The sequence below is a fragment of the Coregonus clupeaformis genome, unplaced genomic scaffold (genome assembly GCF_020615455.1).
Source record: "Coregonus clupeaformis isolate EN_2021a unplaced genomic scaffold, ASM2061545v1 scaf2976, whole genome shotgun sequence".
Taxonomy (NCBI): domain Eukaryota; kingdom Metazoa; phylum Chordata; class Actinopteri; order Salmoniformes; family Salmonidae; genus Coregonus; species Coregonus clupeaformis.
The window spans coordinates 5,445-25,480 of record NW_025536430.1 but is presented as its reverse complement, the minus strand read 5'-3'; the positions used below and the strand labels follow the sequence as shown (position 1 = coordinate 25,480).

At 44.1% G+C, this 20,036-nt stretch overlaps 2 protein-coding genes across 2 annotated transcripts; both read right to left on the bottom strand.

Annotated features, from left to right (window-relative positions):
• Positions 1-2,068: 2,068 nt before the first annotated feature.
• LOC121566509 (zinc finger protein 184-like) lies at positions 2,069-4,949 on the bottom strand. The gene is made up of 3 exons (XM_041876527.2): positions 4,354-4,949; positions 3,816-3,946; positions 2,069-3,614 (listed from the first exon to the last, which is right to left on the bottom strand). The coding sequence occupies exons 1-3, from the start codon at positions 4,622-4,624 to the stop codon at positions 2,367-2,369; spliced, it is 1,650 nt and encodes a 549-aa protein (XP_041732461.2). The 5' UTR covers positions 4,625-4,949; the 3' UTR covers positions 2,069-2,366.
• Positions 4,950-16,926: 11,977 nt separating this feature from the next.
• LOC121535937 (zinc finger protein 3) lies at positions 16,927-19,679 on the bottom strand. The gene is made up of 2 exons (XM_045219985.1): positions 19,644-19,679; positions 16,927-19,450 (listed from the first exon to the last, which is right to left on the bottom strand). The coding sequence occupies exon 2, from the start codon at positions 19,064-19,066 to the stop codon at positions 18,368-18,370; it is 699 nt and encodes a 232-aa protein (XP_045075920.1). The 5' UTR covers positions 19,067-19,450; positions 19,644-19,679; the 3' UTR covers positions 16,927-18,367.
• Positions 19,680-20,036: the final 357 nt, after the last annotated feature.

Genomic DNA, 20,036 nt, shown 5'->3' with positions numbered 1-20,036 from the left:
ACTTAAATTGAGTATGTAGTATGCTTATTGGTCATAGTATGGATATAGTTAGTATGCCAAAAGATCCCGGATGTCGTACTAAATTTGCCAAAATACTAAGGATACAAGTCAAATGGGATTGGTGTCTAGCTAGTCATTTGTTATGCTAACAATTTAGCAAGAGGCTGCATTGCAACAGCATCAACTTCCGGTAGACAAGCGATGCGCCAGTATGCTCAACTAAAACGATACCGTTCGTTTACAGTATACTAAAATGAACTAATAGTATATAGTATGTAGTATATACTCATTAAGTATGTAGTATAAAATGTAATGTAAATGTAAAAATGTAGTATACAGTATGTTGGTATGGGTATTCGAAGTACTGTCCAGCAGAGGTCGCTGTTTTCGAAACTACTGACTGAGGGATCAAACAAAGCTTTGTACGTCATTTATCACCTGGTAACTGCTTGCCAACTTTGCCTTGGGTTTGAATTAAACTTTTTAAACTCAATTTTACATATTGACAACAAACTTTGGATACATAATTAGGTCATTATCAATAACAACTACGATAGGTGTTTCATTTACAATCAATGTTTTGAGAAATAAAAAAGGCTCTCAAGATTCGATACTGTGTTATGGTTTCAGGATAGATTCATCTGCCATGTGGCTCTATGTCCTGAACTATCTTTCCATCTGATAAGACTGAATTATCTAGACAAAATGCAAAGATTTTTGAAAGCTTCCAGCAGAGGTCGGCGCTCTCATGCCTTGTTCAGAACAACCGGGAACTCGAAACTGGGAAAAAACGTCAGACTTCAGTGCATTCAAGATAAATGGGTACTCTGGAACAAAACATGCTCCGACTGGAAATCCAAGTCGAGAACTTGGGCCTCTTTCTACAGCACCGACTTTCCGACCTGAAGATCACTGACGTCCTGATTAGACCTATTCTTTTTCTCAGAGTTCCCAGTTGTCTTGAAGGCACCGTCAGTTCCAAGTTCCGACACCTGTCAGATGGTACTGTGACGTCCGAAGCTTTGAACGTCATCATCACGTGGTATTGTTACTTTGATACAAGCAGCGATACGTTGTCGAATCAGTAGTGCTTTGAAAACGGCATCGGAGCTCTTGTATCATTCATCCCATCACTACCCTCAGGGATCCCCAGACCCCTCTTCCTTCACAAGCAGCACTTCTAGACCCTCCTGGAAGAGGCAGGTGATATAGATTACACAGACATACACTCCCTAAGGTACATACACACCCGCACACACAGATAATAAACACACTTTCAACATGGAGTGTTAACCCATCCTCACATTTGAGTCCTATAACGTCGTTAAATAATGACTTCATTGATGCTAAACCCATTATGGTGGACATGCTCTTGTTATGATAAGTCAAAAGTCATCATCAGACAAACCTGTACAGTAAGTGTTTGTTAGTGTGTGGGTATGTGTATGTATATTTAGTATGTGTATATTGGTTATAAAGTGCTGTCGGGTGTATCCAGAATAGGGTGATATCAGAAGTGATATATACTAAAGAGAGTCTCAATGAAAGTCTTAGAATGAAAAGTCCCATTTTGTGTTTATTAAACATTAACAAGTGTTAAATATACCATATGACAACCACACATCTATGTGTGCCTAGCAGACATCTCAGCTTGGATGTCGGCCCACCACCTCAAGCTCAACCTCGACAAGACATAATTGCTCTTCCTTCCGGGGAAGGCCTGCCCGCTCCAAGACCTCTCCATCACGATTGACATCTCCACGGTGTCCCCCTCCCAGAGTGCAAAGAACCTTGGCGTGACCTTGGACAACACCCTGTAATCCTCTGCAAACATCAAAGCAGTGACTAGCTTCTGCAGGTTCATGTTCTACAACAGTAGAGTACAATCCTTCCTCACACAGGAAGCGGCGCAGGTCCTAATCCAGGCTCTTGTCATGTCCTGTCTAGACTACAGCAGCTCTCTGTTGGCTGGGCTCCCTGCTTGTGCCATCAAACCCCTGCAACTTATCCAGAATGCCACAGCCCGCCTGGTGTTCAACCTTCCCAAAGTGTTCAACCGCTCCTCGGCACACTCCACTGGCTTCCAGTCAAAGCTCGCATCCACTCAAAGACCATGGTGCTTGCCTACAGAGCAGAAAGGGGAACTGCCCCACCCTACCTTCAGCCTATGCTCAAACCCTACACCCCAACCCGAGCATTCTGTTCTACCATCTCTGGTCTCTTGGCCGTCCCACCCCGATGTGGGATCAGCTCCCGCTCAGCCCAGTCAAAGCTCTTCTCTGTCCTGGCACCCCAATGATGGAACCAGCTTCCCACTGATGTAAAAACAGAAGAGTCCCTGCAACCAACCCCACCCCCCACCCAAACTAGGGGCAGCTGTATCGTTTCTTCCCTGTGTGGACCCTCTGGTGCCTCTTCAAGCTGGACGTGTGGGAGAAGCGCATGTGACACTGGGTACAGCTGAAGGGTTTCTCCCCTGTATGGACCCTCTGGTGGCTCTTCAGGTTCCAAGCCTGGGAGAAGCACATGTGACACTGGGTACAGCTGAAGGGTTTCATCCCTATGTGGACCCTCTGGTGGATCTTCAGGTTGCCAGACTGTGTGAAGCGCATGTGACACTGGGTACACCTGAAGGGTTTCTCCCCTGTGTGGACCCTCTGGTGTCTCTTCAGGGTGCCAGCCTGGGTGAAGCGCATGTGACACTGGGTACAGCTGAATAATTTCTCCCTTGTGTGGACCCTCTGGTGGATCTCCACCTTCTGGGGGCAGCTGAAGCCTTTGTTACAGAACATGCAGAGGAACTGTTTCTCTTTACTATTGCCTGATGTTGCTCCCCCTCCCCGAGTCTTGGCCCTTTGGTCCTTTGAATTCAATACCTGATCAAAAAGGACGCAGCCGTGTGAATTGGAAGGTGCCATCAACGTGGACTCTGGGTCGCGATCCCTGAGCGCGTGTAAAGGGGAGTGGGTTGCGACATTTAGATTTGTCTCTAAGCTTTCCCTGTAGTCTATGAAGTCACTAGTGCTGCCCTGCGAGTGTCCTTTTCCTAAGTGAGTCTCATCTACATTCCATGTCAGAGGAGCGTCGCATTCCACTTTCACCTCATCTATAACCAGACCCTCCCCTTTCTTATCTAGGCACCCTTCAGAGTATACACTACTACTGTACTGGTTCCAGTCCGCTTTCATTCGATTAGTCTGTGTATCTAAGCCCACAGGCATGTCACCAGGTATCATCTCTGTCTCTGTAGCGTATGAATAGGACGGATCATTGCCATTCTGTAATGTGTCACTTGAGTCCTGATGGGACAGAACCGTCCTCGGTCTCCCATAAAGTGAATACTCTGAGTGGCGAGCAGGAGGACAGCTCTGTCGCTCCAGCACCGTTAAAGTCTTATTGTCTGTCTCTGACTTGAGGACGTCGTTCAGCATTCCACTGACCTCCGTAATGCTGCTTTGGGTCCTGGGCGGCGCTGGTGCAATGGTGGGGTCCTCTGTTGATACGGGGGGCGCTCCAGCCACTCCAGTCTGGATGTCTCTGCTGTGCCGTGGGTCCTCCTCTCCTTCAGACCTCTCCAGCTTGACCCCAGGACTTGCAGCCTCTGCATCTGCAGACTGACACAAGAAGAGAGGAGGTTATTACTGGTACATGAGTAGAATTGGATAACAATGTCATAGGGAAGTCTCACAAGCTCCCCTATGGCAGATAAATGAGGATGTACATGTAAGCAAGTGAATAGCTGAGGGGAGCCTTTCTGAAATAAACTGGCCACATTTTATGTACTGTCATTTTTTATGTTAAACTATGACACTAACCTCTATCACGATAACATGCTGGGTTGAGGTTCCACTCCCCTCATCTATAGCTATGGGTTGGTCATCTCTCCACGCGTTGTCCCCCGCTGGCTTCACAAAGCTCCTGTGGCCTCCAGTGAGATATCCTTCACCTAAGATAGTGATTGGGGGAAAAGGGGTGGTTAAGTTAGCTACTGTCAATGCTCAACGCAATATTGTACACTTTTGACACTGTCTAGAATTGACAAGGATGTAAGGTAACACTTCTCATAACATCTTGATATACTATTTATTGATTGATTGATTGATCATGTTCCTTGCATCACATTATTTTAATTGAGCATGACAATTAGAATATGGTATTGTGTTTTTGTGCAAGAATTTGTTCTTAATTGACCTGCCTGGTAAAATTAAAATGTTTTACAAGATCAGGGAAGTATTGCATACTATCCAAACACTGACCAAGACCCAATTCTGGGTAACACATCTGAACACATGCGCTGAGGGGAACGGGGCGACAGGCCCCAGAGCCTCTGCCTTCTGCAAAATCAAAATGTACCTCTTGCCATTCCTCTGTACTGGTCGAGGATCTTGACACTACAAGGACTACTAGCAAGGACGCGCTCTTGCGCTGTCCTTTCTCCGCGTTCCCGTGCCACCTTAAGTTCCAGTAGCTGTAGTTTGCTTCGCAATGCCCTGTTTTCTTTCTGGCTTTGAGTTATTTCCAAACGAAACACTGCATAGTCGTCGTCTACGAGTTTACAGATCTCTGCCACGGCTGCATTCGCTAGCACCTCCATAATAGAGGCTATTTGAGTGTGAAAAAACATCAATTTAGCCTTTGTTAGCAGCTAGCTTGCATTACCTAGATAACACCTATCAACCAAATCCCGTCTCCAACGGTAATTAAATATGTGATTCTTTGCTGATCAATTAGTCATATGTTGAGTTCCTGGGTGTTAATAAACGTCTTAATAACAACAAAAACACTAACATACAAAATTGTTCTTGTTATTGTTCACTTCCGTTAACACTGGAGAGAAAGGATCCAATTGGGAGGCGTCATAGCTCAAAGGGTGTGGTTAAATGAAACATTTATGAGCGCTGTTCTTTGAAATGCGGTACTGACACATCAAAGCTCCTATTCATGATCAGTATCTTATCGTTCAAGCTCAGAGCAGACTTGATTAGAAAGAAGTGTGTTAGCAAGAATATAGTAGAAAAGAATAGAATGACTTTATTCCATCTACATCACGTCAGTAAGGTAAATATTAAACTGTCCTTGTTCTAACCTAAGTTTACTGTCTCTATAAAAACGGTTATTTACACAAGCCTGTTTCAAATGACAAGTTAACAAAGGGTTAATGAGGGGTATGTGGTTAATTATCCTCTTAGCCCTAGTGTTAGATGCTAGGTACCTTTTGTGGTGAATGCCCATACTGACCCTGTCTGTATTCATGGGGTAACCATGAGGTAGCTAAGGAAGGCTAGACCTAGTTCCAGGCCCTTCTATGAACCCAGTCACCAGGCATTAAACACAAGACCCTGAAGGAGAAGACACACTTGCTGATAGACTACCATCAGGTGTGTCTCCCACCACTTTCTGTGAAGTCTGAAGCCCAGGATGACCTGCTCTGTTCATCATGGATACTGTGGTGCTAGTATCATAGGAACAGGAGGGTCTATCTCTATCAGCCCCAGGCCCTGCTTCATCCCTGCACTGAGACTGTGAAGAGAAGGGTCTGGGCTGCAGACTGGATCCCTGACTGGAACCTCGGTCTCTCTGATGACTAGCAGGACTGAGGATCTGTCTACTTGTTGTGTGGTGGTGCAGTCTCTGTCCCTCGTGGTTGGGTCCTGGTTTTGACTTGGGAAGGAAGAGCGAAGGCTTCTGATCCAGGGTTCTGATCCAGGGCCTGGGTTTGTGACAAGGATCCCAGAGGTCCAGTCTTTCGCGCCAGCAACACTGGATATCAGCAGGTCCTCATGGACTGCAGACTGTAAACACAAATTGAACAGAAAAGCATATAGGTTTGTATAAGAAACTCTTTGCTGTACACAGAAACATGTTGCCCACAGTCCAGCCCATCTCTAACACTGTGGTTCAATTACCTAACAATATGGAGCTATTGGAGTTTATTATACAAATGTGTTGATTCAAGAATTAAGTATAATGTTTTGGTTTGACTGAGATCAGGGAAGCTCAGTCCCTGCAATGATACAAAAATAACTAAGTCAGTCAGCACAGAGTCCATTTTGTATTTCAATTTCAATAAAATGGTCATACACTCATAACTTTGAAGTACAGTACTTTTATTGCACAAAACGATACGAAAAAAACAAAAAGTAGAATAATCTTTCTCACTATGGTAACACTACATTTTCTGTAAATCTGGTATCCTCGCTTTGATAAAATCAATTTTAGAAAACTTTGGAAATTATTCAACATTACATTACACAGCTTCACTACATTATGTCAAGTAAACATGAATTAAGGCACTATCATTTCCTTCTTATAAAACACCAGCATCAAACAACAGGACAAAGTTGTCACTTTTCATCAATGAAAACCCCATCACACCAACCATCACCATATCATCTACTCTGCCTCATCATACTCATTCTTTCCTCAGTTCTCCTCATCCAGTTCTCTACTACATCCATAACCAACAGAATTAACTACAAACAAACTAGTCCTACATTACATATCAGTATAGTCTGAGTCGATATTCACGTAATAATAAGCAATTCCCCTAGACCGTGCCCACAAATTGGGGAAAACAAACATTCTTTCCCATTCACCCCCATTGTGAAAGAGACGATTTCGTCGTCGATTTTGTTGTTATACAGAAATAACAAAAAATGCCAAAAAGTTGCTGTGTTTAACTGGCCAAAAATCCTGACCTACGGATTGCAATACTCCCACATAGGGAAATAGAGCCTGCGAGAAGAGCCCTGTATGGCTTCTGGCTATTTGGTGTGGGAAATGTGGGGGCCCGGTGTCCAAGCAGGCTACACGTAGCCAGCTATGTGTGTGGAAAACATGTAATCACAGGTTAGACATTTAACTTGTTTAGTATAGTCAATTTGTAAATCCACTCACTACTTGTAGCTGTTTGTTTGTGTTGTTGGTCTTGGCTAGTTTAATGTTCCGGTCGGTAGCTAGCAAGCACTCACTCACGTGGCTGGTATCACCGTTATGAAAAGGGGCATGAGGGAAGCCCTGCAATATTACATGTTTCTAAGTAGTGAGAACGCTCTGGAGGAGGAAATGTTGAAAAGTAATCTTTAGACATGTTGTACTTTTCTTGAATGTAGTTTTGTAATTCACTAAAACAAGCAGACAACAAGAAAATTGAGTTTGAACCTAGGTTGTTTTCCCCACAGGCGGGCGTTCTATCTACAGTGGGGGAAAAAAGTATTTAGTCAGCCACCAATTGTGCAAGTTCTCCCACTTAAAAAGATGAAAGAGGCCTGTAATTTTCATCATAGGTACACGTCAACTATAACAGACAAAATGAGGGAAAAAAATCCAGAAAATCACATTGGAAATTATGGTGGAAAATAAGTATTTGGTCAATAACAAAAGTTTCTCAATACTTTGTTATATACCCTTTGTTGGCAATGACACAGGTCAAACGTTTTCTGTAAGTCTTCACAAGGTTTTCACACTGTTGCTGGTATTTTGGCCCATTCCTCTATGCAGATCTCCTCTAGAGCAGTGATGTTTTGGGGCTGTCGCTGGGCAACACAGACTTTCAACTCCCTCCAAAGATTTTCTATGGGGTTGAGATCTGGAGACTGGCTAGGCCACTCCAGGACCTTGAAATGCTTCTTACGAAGCCACTCCTTCGTTGCCCGGGCGGTGTGTTTGGGATCATTGTCATGCTGAAAGACCCAGCCACGTTTCATCTTCAATGCCCTTGCTGATGGAAGGAGGTTTTCACTCAAAATCTCACGATACATGGCCCCATTCATTCTTTCCCTTTACACGGATCAGTCGTCCTGGTCCCTTTGCAGAAAAACAGCCCCAAAGCATGATGTTTCCACCCCCATGCTTCACAGTAGGTATGGTGTTCTTTGGATGCAACTCAGCATTCTTTGTCCTCCAAACACGACGAGTTGAGTTTTTACCAAAAAGTTCTATTTTGGTTTCATCTGACCATATGACATTCTCCCAATCCTCTTCTGGATCATCCAAATGCACTCTAGCAAACTTCAGACGGGCCTGGACATGTACTGGCTTAAGCTGGGGACACGTCTGGCACTGCAGGATTTGAGTCCCTGGCGGCGTAGTGTGTTACTGATGGTAGGCTTTGTTACTTTGGTCCCAGCTCTCTGCAGGTCATTCACTAGGTCCCCCGTGTGGTTCTGGGATTTTTGCTCACCGTTCTTGTGATTATTTTGACCCCACAGGGTGAGATCTTGCGTGGAGCCCCAGATCGAGGGAGATTATCAGTGGTCTTGTATGTCTTCCATTTCCTAATAATTGCTCCCACAGTTGATTTCTTCAAACCAAGCTGCTTACCTATTGCAGATTCAGTCTTCCCAGCCTGGTGCAGGTCTACAATTTTGTTTCTGGTGTCCTTTGACAGCTCTTTGGTCTTGGCCATAGTGGAGTTTGGAGTGTGACTGTTTGAGGTTGTGGACAGGCAGTGGCGGCTCCTGAAAAAATTCTCAGGGGGGGCAATTTTTCTGATGATTTAGGTGACCTACACACATTTAAAAAAAGATATGTCCAGCAACAACATGAAGACAGGGGCAGCATATAAGTCAATACCAGAAGCATTTATTGACTGATCTCAAAAGTGTTGGCTTACCAGGGTTGGTGGAGCCCTCAGTTTCATCTTTGCCTCGCAAAGCTAACTCAAACACTCCGCAAAACTTCACACACTGGATTAGCCGGCTGAGGATGTGGCGGTTCTTGCTAATGTCGTAGTAAATATATTTGTTATAGTGAATATGGAATATGATATGTTGAGTAAAATGTTGTGCTAAGATCTATTTAGGTCAGGAGCTGGTTATAAGTTCTGTTCCTATCCAATAACAATGGACAAAAGGGTCCTATCTTGTCAGCCTTGTCAGTTTCAGTTCTCCAGTAAACTTGTGATTATCAACACTAACCTCATCGTTGTGGCGGCGGACAGCTAGCCTGTATCCCTCATCCAGTTGAGTGGGAATGTTCACTCTCCCCAAAGCAGACAATCTCAAACAGCTATCCATGTGGGTCTTTGACAGCTCATGTTTCTTAATCTTTCCTGAAAGATGGTGCATGTCCGTTACACACCAGTCGCTGTCCAAGCGGTGCTGTCTGCCGTGCCGCCTTCAGGGTGAAAGAGTAAGCAGGGGGTAGCAGAAGACTGCATTAGCTACATCGCAGCCTGCTAGCCAGGTTTTTCGTTCGTACCAATTTTTGGGAAAATCCTCGGGTGTAGGACTTCCCCCTTTAGTAGAAACCTGTTGAATTATAAAATTTGGTCTGGGAGGTCCTAATTGTTTCGTTGCCAATTTATCTTCATTTGTTCGCCGACAAAAGGAACTTCTTTCAAAGACACAATCGAGTTGCACTGAAGCCTAGCCATTTTGATAGAAGTAGTGAATTGATTGACGCTGCTACCCGCTCTTTTCTTAGTTACGTTCATGGTTATATGTTACGTATGACGAAAGCGCGTAAGTGCAAGCCCTCAGAAACCCATAGAGATTGTATTGAAAGCTCTGATATTTGAAAAAAATAGATTTTACATGGGAGTCTATGACAGACTTCTGGGCGATTTTCAACCTGACTGAAATCGCCCCAAAAGGGGGCCATTTGAAGCACGACTTTAGCCTGATTGGACATTTAGTGGCACTGTGGCAGATCAGACGTCTAGATTACAACACTGATAACTACTGTTGCCGTGATATAATTGATTAGAAAAAAAATCCCTTCCTTTTCCCGTTTGGCAGTGCGTCGCCCATATCGCCCTATTGAACACACCGCCCCTGTGGACAGGTGTCTTTTATACTGATAACAAGTTCAAACAGGTGCCATTAATACAGGTAACGAGTGGAGGACAGAGGAGCCTCTTAAAGAAGAAGTTACAGGTCTGTGAGAGCCAGAAATCTTGCTTGTTTGTAGGTGACCAAATAATTATTTTCCACCATAATTTGCAAATAAATTCATTAAAAATCCTACAATGTGATTTTCTGGATTTTTTTTCTCAATTTGTCTGTCATAGTTGACGTGTACCTATGATGAAAATTACAGGCCTCTCTCATATTTTTAAGTGGGAGAACTTGCACAATTGGTGGCTGACTAAATACTTTTTTTCCCCACTGTAAAACTGACTGGAACTATACACTATACATGGGCCGTGTGCACTTTCTGCTGGTGTATCTTGAGATAGCTCCTCTCTGAGAACCTCTGCCAGCAGTGCTTACAGGCAAATGGCCTCTCTCCTGTATGGATCTTCAGGTGCATCTTCAGTTGGTGCTGGTGGGAGAACCTCTTCTCACACTGTGGGCAGCTGCAATATTTCTCCCCTGTGTAAGAAATCCTTTGGTGCCTCTTCAGGTTGGACGAGTGGGAGAAACTGTCCGGGCAAATGTGGCAGCCGATTGCTTTCTCCCCATGTGCATCCTCTAGTGGATCACCACCTGTTTGTGGAAACTGAAGGCTTTCCAACAGAACGAACACGTGAAGCGCTTCTCTTTGCCACTGGATCTACTGATAGCGTTACTACTAGTGTTAAGGCACTGGCATTGTCTGAGGTCTGGTTTAACATTAGGAGAGTGTGAGGAGGATGAAGGCCAGGGAGTGTCTGTGTTGTCGCAGGGTCCATGTTCCAGTTGATAGATCCTATAGAAGGCAGGCTGAAGGCAGCACCTGTTAGGGGGTTAACCTGAGGCGCAATCAGTCTCTCTGAATCACAACTATAGGAGCAAGATGGAGCATCGATAGCAGAGTCTGTGTCTGTTCTCTACAGCCGCATACAGAAATCTCCCAGTCCCCGCAGTCCAATTCTACACCTCGCCCAGGTCTCAGCCAGTCTGTTGTCATGGAGACTAAGTCTACAATCACGCCTGACAAGGCCAATGAAATCTGTGCCTTGCTGGAAGCCCCGCCTTCCACAGGATTAATTCCTTCAATTTAATATCGCTCTTCAGGAATGGGCGGCGCGGGTCCGAACAGGTGTTTTACCTCGTTTCCCTCCTTCAGGGAACAGTAGTTATAGTCATAACGTTACGTTCCCTTTCAGTCATTCAACTTCAGTAAAACATACTATGGGGAAATATAATCACTCCCCAAGCGACCCCAACGGATACTAAATGAAACGGCCCATGGCAGACCGCCTAGGCCTGACCCTGCCACATGCGGCAGTCTGGGTATTGCACACACAGCGCACTGTCTAGTGACTTTCCCCTGTCCCAGCCGTAAGCACATTGTGGGCTACACTGGGAGCTTTGACATCCAAGCGATAAAACCAAAACAAATGTGTGGTGTTGCCCAACTCGCTGCAGCACAAATATCTTCTATTGTCAACCCTTTAAACTATGCCCGAGACGCTGCCAGACCCCTGGTGAAGTGGGTGTGTACACCGCTAGGTAACCCTTGCCGCTATATGCCAGGGAGATAGCTTCCACAATCCAGTGGGAGAGACGCTGCTTAGAGAGCGCCCTGCCGCGAGCTGGATTAGCAACACATACAAAAAGCTGGTCACATAACCGGATCTCCGGGGTCCTTTCAATTTACAAGCATAAAGCTCACACCGGACACAGGGCATGTAACCTCTGTTGATCTTCAGAAGCAAAAGGAGGAGGTGAAAAGGGAAATGGCTCGAAGGATAAGGACCTGTAGGACATAGCCATGACTTTCGGGGCGAAGGCCGCATTTGGACGCAACGTCACCTTAGTCGCCTGGGGCAAACTGAGTACAGGAAGATTGTATGGAAAACGCGGAGGTCCCCAACACATTTAGCCGAGGCCAAAGCCATGAGCAGGGAGGTTTTGTAGGAGAGGATCTTTAGTTCACCGATTCCAGAGGTTCATTTGGGGCTGCACACAGTGCCTCCAAAACCAGCGGCAAGTCCCATGCTTCCAAAGCGAACCACTCAATTTTGTCCCTACGTTATATCGGCATCGAACATGTCACCCTCCATAGGAGAGGGGGTGACCTCGACAACTTATTGTTCAAACGAGAGGCTGCCTGGATCTTTAATTAAAGACCCTTGCTCCCGTCGGTCTCAACGTAGACTTTGATCTGAAGCCATTCTTGTGATTATTGTGATTTTGCTATTCATTGTAAATGTTTGTAGGCCTATGTGTAGGCCTATGTAGCCAAATTGTATCTATGATCGTATGCTATCCATTCATGTTTTTTGTATGTTCTGTTTATCTGTGAATTAACCAATGATATCAGGCCACAGACAAAAATTTTTTTTTTTTTTTTTTTTTTTGTCATTTAGCAGACGCACTTATCCAGAGCGACTTACAGGAGCAATTAGGGTTAAGTGCCTTGCTCAAGGGCACATCAACAGATTTTTCACCTAGTCGGCTCGGGGATTAGAACCAGCGACCTTTCGGTTACTGGCACAACGCTCTTACCCACTAAGCTACCTGCCGAGACTTTATATAGAAATTAAGAGTTGCTCCTTCTCTCAAATTCACTAAAAACAAAAAATACCTCAAACCTCACTCCTGTATGTAGGGTCCCAGTATTTGTAGAAAGTCAGTTGGCTGGTCCAGAGGATGCTCCAACATGTACCTGGCGACTTCCGTGTTCTCACCTCCCTTGTCACTTCGGACTCGAGAGGGCAAGCCATGCCTCTGCACAGCACTGAGGAAACTTTTAAGCACAGTCATGGGTCTGTTGTTGTTTGAGGCTTCCATGAACATTGTCTTCCGACTGTAGCCGCCAATACCCCAGTATATCACAATCCCCCACCGAGAGGTAAACATAGTGCTAACAGTTCTTTAATATTGACACTACAAAAATTACATCTCACAATCTTTAGAAGGACAACAAGGACAAAATACAAATAGTGAAAATCAGATATGCTAAATGTACTTACCGTACCAACTTGTGGTACCCATCGATGTGCCACAGTAACAAGGCGGCAGGTACTGAGTAGGGTTTTCTTTTAACGACAGCAATACCAAGCCTGCATAACGCTGATCCAACTGGATCCACTGCTCTCAGTGTTTCCCTCACTCTCGATTGTTGCACCCTATTCAAATGAGAGGTTAATATTGGACAGCTGATATGCTGTAGAACAAATGTGAACAAAACACTATCCTTAAGCAATTTAGTTGAGGAGAGTAAAGGAAGACAATTCTGTCTCCCTCATACGCGCACACTTCTTTGACTGTGGTAGTTATAGACATAGAGACAATCAATGATATTGCTTTGTTGTTCTCACGTAACTCTCTCCAGCTAGAACTGACTTAGGCGCTAGTTCCAGAACACATTCTGTCATCCTCCTCCTGATTGTCTGCACACTGACAGACAACAACCTGGCAATTGCTGGGACTGGGAAATGTAATTCCAAGAGGAACTCAAGCTGTTCTTTTGAAATTTCAAGAAATGGTCTCCTGCTGTATCCAGTCTTCACTTAAATAGGCATAAACCCATTTACAGGCTTTTGATCACAGAGTTCCAACAAATGCATTGCTCCTCCGAGGCATTCAAAAACGTCCTCCATTATGTCTTGAGGAAAACCAGAAGCACATCTTGCCAGGATACTCATTGTATTTTCAAGGTGACGGTGGATGAAATCTATGTCCCTTGGCTCCACAGCTGGTTGTAGAAGTTGTTCAAAGAGAGAGCCTAATGTTGCAGAAACTTGGTTCAGGATTTCAACATTCACTGGCCTTTTAATCAAATGTAAAATGATTCAACCATAAACTGTAGCCTATACATTGTGACAATGTAAATGTTTTCATTTAGAAATGTACATCATGCATGTTTCTGTTTACATTTACAAAGCTCATATCCCCCCTGAGGAGTTGATAGAGGGGCATATCATGTGTGAGGGAGTCATTTGTGGCCGTTAAGTTGGAAGGCAGGTTTGGGTCTAGGTAGGCGACAATGAGGTGCTATTCTTTGCATGATGGAGATCAACAGATTCTACACAAATCAGCAGATCTTTTCACAATGCCTAGAGAAAGTAGTATACTATATATACAGTATATAGGCCTAGTAGTACATAACAATAATACATCACTAATAGTTACCTTCCAGATAATATGACCCGCAGCTCATCAGCTGTTAGCGACTTCCTCCTCTTTAATCAAGCACGCATACACACACGTGTGACTCAAGTACTGTAACCTTGGGGCTCCCGAGTGGCGCAGCGGTCTAAGGCACTGCATCTCAGTGCTTGAGGCGTCACTACAGACCCCCTGGTTAGATTCCAGGCTGTATCACAACCGGCCGTGATTGGGAGTCCAATTGGGCGGTGCACAATTGGCCCAGTGTCGTCCGGGTTTGGCCGGTATAGGCCGTCATTGTAAATAAGAATTTGTTCTTAACTGACTTGCCTAGTTAAATAAAGGTTAAATAAAATAAAATAAATAAAAAACCTTAGTAAGGCTAAGTTATTCACAAGATACATTCTTTCCATCCCTCTCATACTAGCTAGTCCTTCTCTATCTTTCTCACACACACGTGTGATTCGAATCATTAGTCCTGTTACCTTTCTGTGCCAACCCAGTAAACTGTTTGTGTCTTTCTAACCTCAATACAGATGTGTGTGTGTCTGGGTATGTCCTGTAGAAAATGGCCCTCATGTTGAACTCTAGAAAGGGAGTTGGCTAAACGTTGCGGTGAAATGCTTACTCAGGCGCTCTTCTTAACAGTGACACATCCACCATGATACTGTAATAACAATGTCCCAGTGATGTGTATACCTGTCTGGTTAGGCTGGTTAAGAGGACAGTGGTCACTAGACTGGACTGGGAAAGACACTAATTTATGATGCAGAGACATGTTGTAAGCTTGTGTCTGTAAACTTGTGTGGACCTGACAAAAGCTAAAGACTGGTTCCCCTGGAAATACTTTAGAAATAATATATTCTATGGATATATATATCCATAGAATATATTATTTCTAAAGTCACATATTGTCCTGAGAACAGAACTACTTTATACTTACAACTGGTATAGTATTAAAGGGGTGTTATACAGATTATCTGTTCTATAAGACATATCTGTATTTCTGCTTCTGTCTACACAGGATTATCCATGCCATCCTACTGCGATAAATGCAATTTTGTCTTGGCTTCAGCTGATGCCCATTCCACCTGTATGATGTGCCTAGACCTAGAGCATGCAATTCAGGCTGTGGATCCACCCCTTCAGCTGCATGTATTGTGCTACTCTTGGCCCATGACTATATGAAGCACGATTAGGTATGATGAAGGAGACAAATGCTAGAGGCTCCGGGTGTGAACTCAAGCGTAAACAACCCTTCTCATTGGTGGGCCCAAGAAGGACAGGGGACCTACCCAGTTTCCCAGTCCCTGCCGGTGAAAAATAATCTCAGCTGTGGAGCTTTTGCAGCTCCTTCAGGGTAATCTTGGTCTCTTTGTTGCCTCTCTGATTAATGCCCTCTTTGCCTGGTCCGTGAGTTTTGGTGGGCTGCCCTCTCTTGGCAGGTTTGTTGTGGTGCCATATTCTTTCCATTTTATAATAATGGATTTAATGGTGCTCCGTGGGATGTTCAAAGTTTCTGATTTTTTTTATAACCCAACCCTGATCTGTACTTCTCCACAACTTTGTCCCTGACCTGTTTGGAGAGCTCCATGGTCTTCATGGTGCCGCTTGATTGGTGGTGCCCCTTGCTTAGTTGTGTTGCAGACTCTGGGGCCTTTCAGAACAGGTGTATATATACTGAGATCATGTGACAGATCATGTGACACTTAGATTGCACACAGTCCTGTGTAGCTCAGTTGGTAGAGCATGGCGCTTGCAATGCCAGGGTTGTGAGTTCGTTTCCCACGGGGGGCCAGTATGAAAAATGTATGCACTCACTAACTGTAACTGTAAGTCGCTCTGGATAAGAGCGTCAGCTAAATGTCTAAAATGTAAAAAAACATTTAACTAATTATGTGACTTATGAAGGTAATTGGTTGCACCAGATCTTATTTAGGGGCTTCATAGCAAAGGGGGTGAATACATAATGGCTCAATGGATTGGTGTGAGAATTGGTCAACTACATTTAGTTAGAATGAGGGTACACTGGGGATTTGCATCCCACATCCTACCTATCCTTTTTGCCGCCAGTTAAAAAAATAAAATACAACTGTGCATCCTTGGTATTATTTAGGTTGCTGAAGACAAAAGATGATCATAGGCTACACAAAAATAGGCGAAAAATGTATACTGAACAAAAATATAAACGCAACATGTAAAGTGTTAATCCCATGTTTCATGAGTTGAAATAAAAGATCCCAGTAATTTTCCATATGCACAAAAGGCTAATTTCTCTAACATTTTGTGCACAAATTTGTTTACATTTCTCCTTTTCCAAGATAATCCATCCATCTGACAGGTGTGGCATATCAAGAAGCTGATTAAACAGAATGATCATTACACAGGTGCATCTTGTACTGGGGACAATAAAAGGCCTCTCTCTAGAATGTGCAGTTTTGTCACACAACACATTGCCACAGATGTCTCAAGTTTTGAGGGAGCATGCACTTGGCATGCTGACTGCAGGAATGTCCACCAGAGAGGTTGCCAGAGAATTGAATTGATGCCAGTCACCCTTACAGTTGATGAAAATGAGGAGTATTTCTGTCTGTAATAAAGCCCTTTTGTGGGGAAAACCTCATTCGGATTGTCTGGGCCTGGCTCCCCAGTGGGTGGGCCTGGCTCCCAAGTGGGTGGGCCTATTTCCTTCCAGGCCCACCCATGGCTGCACCCCTGCCCAGTCATGTGAAATCCATAGATTATGGCCTAATGAATGCATTTCAATTGACTGATTTCCTTATATGAACTGTAACTCAGTAAACATTTTGAAATTGTTGCATACATTTTTTTTTACATTTAAGTCATTTAGCAGACGCTCTTATCCAGAGCAACTTACAGTTAGTGAGTGCATACATTTTTCATACTGGTCCCCCGTGGGAATCGAAACCACAACCCTGGCGTTGCAAGCGCCATGCTCTACCAACTGAGCTACACGGGACAACACTTGCATGTTGCGTTTATATTTTTTTCCAGTGTAGAATAATATCTAGACTAAGTCTGTAAGTACTGTCCAGCAGAGGGCACTGTTTTGGAAGCTTATGACAGGGATCTAACAAAGCTTTGCACTTGCTTGGGTTTGAATTTAAACTTTTTCAACTCACTTTTACATATTAACAAAAAAACTTTGGGTACATAATTTGATAATTATCAATAACAAATACTATAGCTGTTCCATTTACAATCACTGTTGGAGAAAGAGAAAATATCTAAATAGATCTCTCAAAATGTGATCCTGTGTTATGGTTTCAGGATGGATTCATCTGCCATGTGGCTCTACGCCCTGAACTATCTTTCCACCTGCTAAGAATGTGAAATATCTAGACAAAGATTTTTTAAAGCTTCCAACAGAGATCGCTGCGTTCACATGCTAGTCGAAGCTCTTCTCTGTCCTGGCAGCCCAATGGTGGACCAGCTTTCCCTGAAGCTAAGACAGAAGAGTCCCTAACCATTTTCTGACCGCTGCTGATAACTACTTTAGAGGGAAAATATACTTGTTATGTGGTTGTCTCACCCAGTTTTCTTACGATGAATGCACCAATTGTAAGTCCCTCTGGATAAGCGCGTCTGCTAAATGACTAAAATCTCAAATGTAATGTCTCAACAAAAAATCAGCATGAACTTGATAAACTGCATTGATTTTCTAATTAAGAGTGTCTTGGGGGAAAAATTAAGTAGTTGAATGGAAGTAATGAAATAGGCATTTGTAAACATCATATAGCTACACAGTACAAACACAATATGTAACAGGCTTATATATGCCTTATATATCACACAATGGCCGTGTCCGAATACCCATACTTGCGTACTAAATAGTAAAGTTCTATAGTATGTGAAATGTTGAAAATAGTACGACGAATGCGCCATCTAATGTGCGATTACATTGATTACATTGACTCCCGCCATTTGTTCATTTTGGTACAGTGCGTTTATTTATCTGTTTATCACGTGAGTGGGAAAATATTTGTGAATTCTACTAGATCCAACACCAAAATTAGTATGCAGTTTAAGTATGTAGTACGCTAGTATGGGTATTCGGACATGGCCACTGTCTGGATGCGATATTCTACCCAGGAATATTCAACACTGAAATCTGTTACTCTTGTTATTGCAAATGAAAATGTATCTTTGTCTTTAATGCAAGGTTTGATCTAAACGTCAGATGATATCGAGTGGAATGGTTACTTTCTATGTTATAGAGTGGAATGTTCTTTCTGCTTATGTATCCTGAGGTAGCTCCTCTCTGAGAACCTCTTCCCGCAATGCGTACAGGCAAACGGCCTTTCCCCCATGTGAAGCTTCAGCTGCATCTTCAGCTGGTTCTGGTGGGAGAATCTCTTCCCACACTAGGAGCAGCTGTATTGTTTCTTCCCTGTGTGGACCCTCTGGTGCCTCTTTAGGCTGGATGAGTGGGAGAAGCGCACAAGACACTGGCTACAGCTGAAGGGTTTCTCCCCTGTGTGGACCCTCTGGTGGATCTTCAGGTTCCAAGCCTGGGAAAAGCGCATGTGACACTGAGTACAGCTGTAGGGTTTCCCCCCTGTGTGGACCCTCTGGTGGATCTCCACCTTCTGAGGGCTGTTGAAGCCTTTGTTACAGAACATGCAGAAGAACCGTTTTTCTTTATTACTGCCTGATGTTGCCCCCCCTCCCCGAGTCTGGTCTCTAGCCCTGTCGTTTGAGATAAATACCTGATCGAAAAGGATGCGGTCGTGTGAATCGGAAGGTGCCATAGACATGGACACTGGGTCACGATCCCTGAGCGCGTGGGTTGCCATATTTGGATTTGGCTCTAAGCTTTCCCTGTAGTCTATGAAGTTACTCTTGTTTCCCTGGGAGTGCCCTTCTCCTAAATGAGTCTCGTCTGCATTCCATGTCAGAGGAGTGTCACCCTCCACTTTCACAGTCACCTCATCTATAACCAGAACCTCCCCTTTCTTATCTAGGCACCCTTCAGAGTATACACTACTACTGTACTGGTTCCATTCCCCTCTCATTGGATTAGTCTGTGTATCTAAGCCCACAGGCATGTCACCAGCTATCATCTCTGTCTCTGTAGCATATGAACAGGATGGATCATTGACATTCTGTAATGTGTCACCTGAGTTCTGATGGGACAGAACCGTCCTCGGGCTCGTGTTACCGTAAAGTAAATACTCTGAGAGGGGAGCAGGAGGACAGCCCAGTCGCTCCAGCCCCGTTAAAGTCTCAGTGTCTGTCTCTGACTTGAGGACGGGGTTCAGCGTTCCACTGACCTCCGTGATGCTGCATTGGGCCCTGGGCAGTGCTGGGGCGAGGGTGGGGTCCTCCGTGGCCACAGGAGGTGCTCCAGACCCTCCAGTCTGGATGTCTCTGCTGTGCTGTGGGTCCTCTTTTCCTTCAGACCTCTCCTGCTTGACCCCAGGACCTGCAGCCTCTGCATCTGCAGACTGACACAAGAAGAGAGGAGGTTATTATCGGTACATGAGTAGAATTGGATAACAATGTCATAGGGAAGTCTCACAAGCTCCCCTATGACAGATAAATGAAGATGTACATGTAAGCAAATTAATAGCTGAGGGTAGCCTTTCTTAAATAAACGGGCCACATTTGTAATTTTTTAAGTTACATTATTTCACTAACCTCTATCACAATAACATGCTGGGTTGAGGTTCCACTCCCCTCATCAACAGTGATTGGTTGGTCATCTCTCCACACATTGTGTCCTGCTGGCTTCACAAAGCTCCTGTGGCCTCCAGTGAGATGTCCTTCACCTAAGACAGTGATTGGGGGAAAAGGGGTGGTTAAGTTAGCTACTGTCAATGCTCAATGCTATATTGTACACTATTGATACTGTCTACAATTGGCAAGGATGTAAGGTAACACTTCTCATAACATATTGATATACTATTTATTGATGGATTGATTATGTTCCTTGCATCACATTATTTTAATTAAGTATGACAATAGGAAATTCAGTAAATCAAGAATATGGTATTGTGTCTTTCTGCAAGAATAATTTGTTCTTAATTGACC

What these genes read in the sequence shown, in the direction of transcription:
- LOC121566509 (XM_041876527.2), bottom strand. Translation starts at nt 4,624, where the DNA reads ATGTTTTTTCACACTCAAATAGCCTCTATTATGGAGGTGCTAGCGAAT. An exon ending in GTACAGAGGAATGGCAAGAG is followed by an intron (nt 3,947 to 4,353) that starts GTACATTTTGAT and finishes TCACTATCTTAG; the next exon opens with GTGAAGGATATCTCACTGGA. An exon ending in AGCATGTTATCGTGATAGAG is followed by an intron (nt 3,615 to 3,815) that starts GTTAGTGTCATA and finishes TTCTTGTGTCAG; the next exon opens with TCTGCAGATGCAGAGGCTGC.
- LOC121535937 (XM_045219985.1), bottom strand. Translation starts at nt 19,066, where the DNA reads ATGATAGCTGGTGACATGCCTGTGGGCTTAGATACACAGACTAATCCA.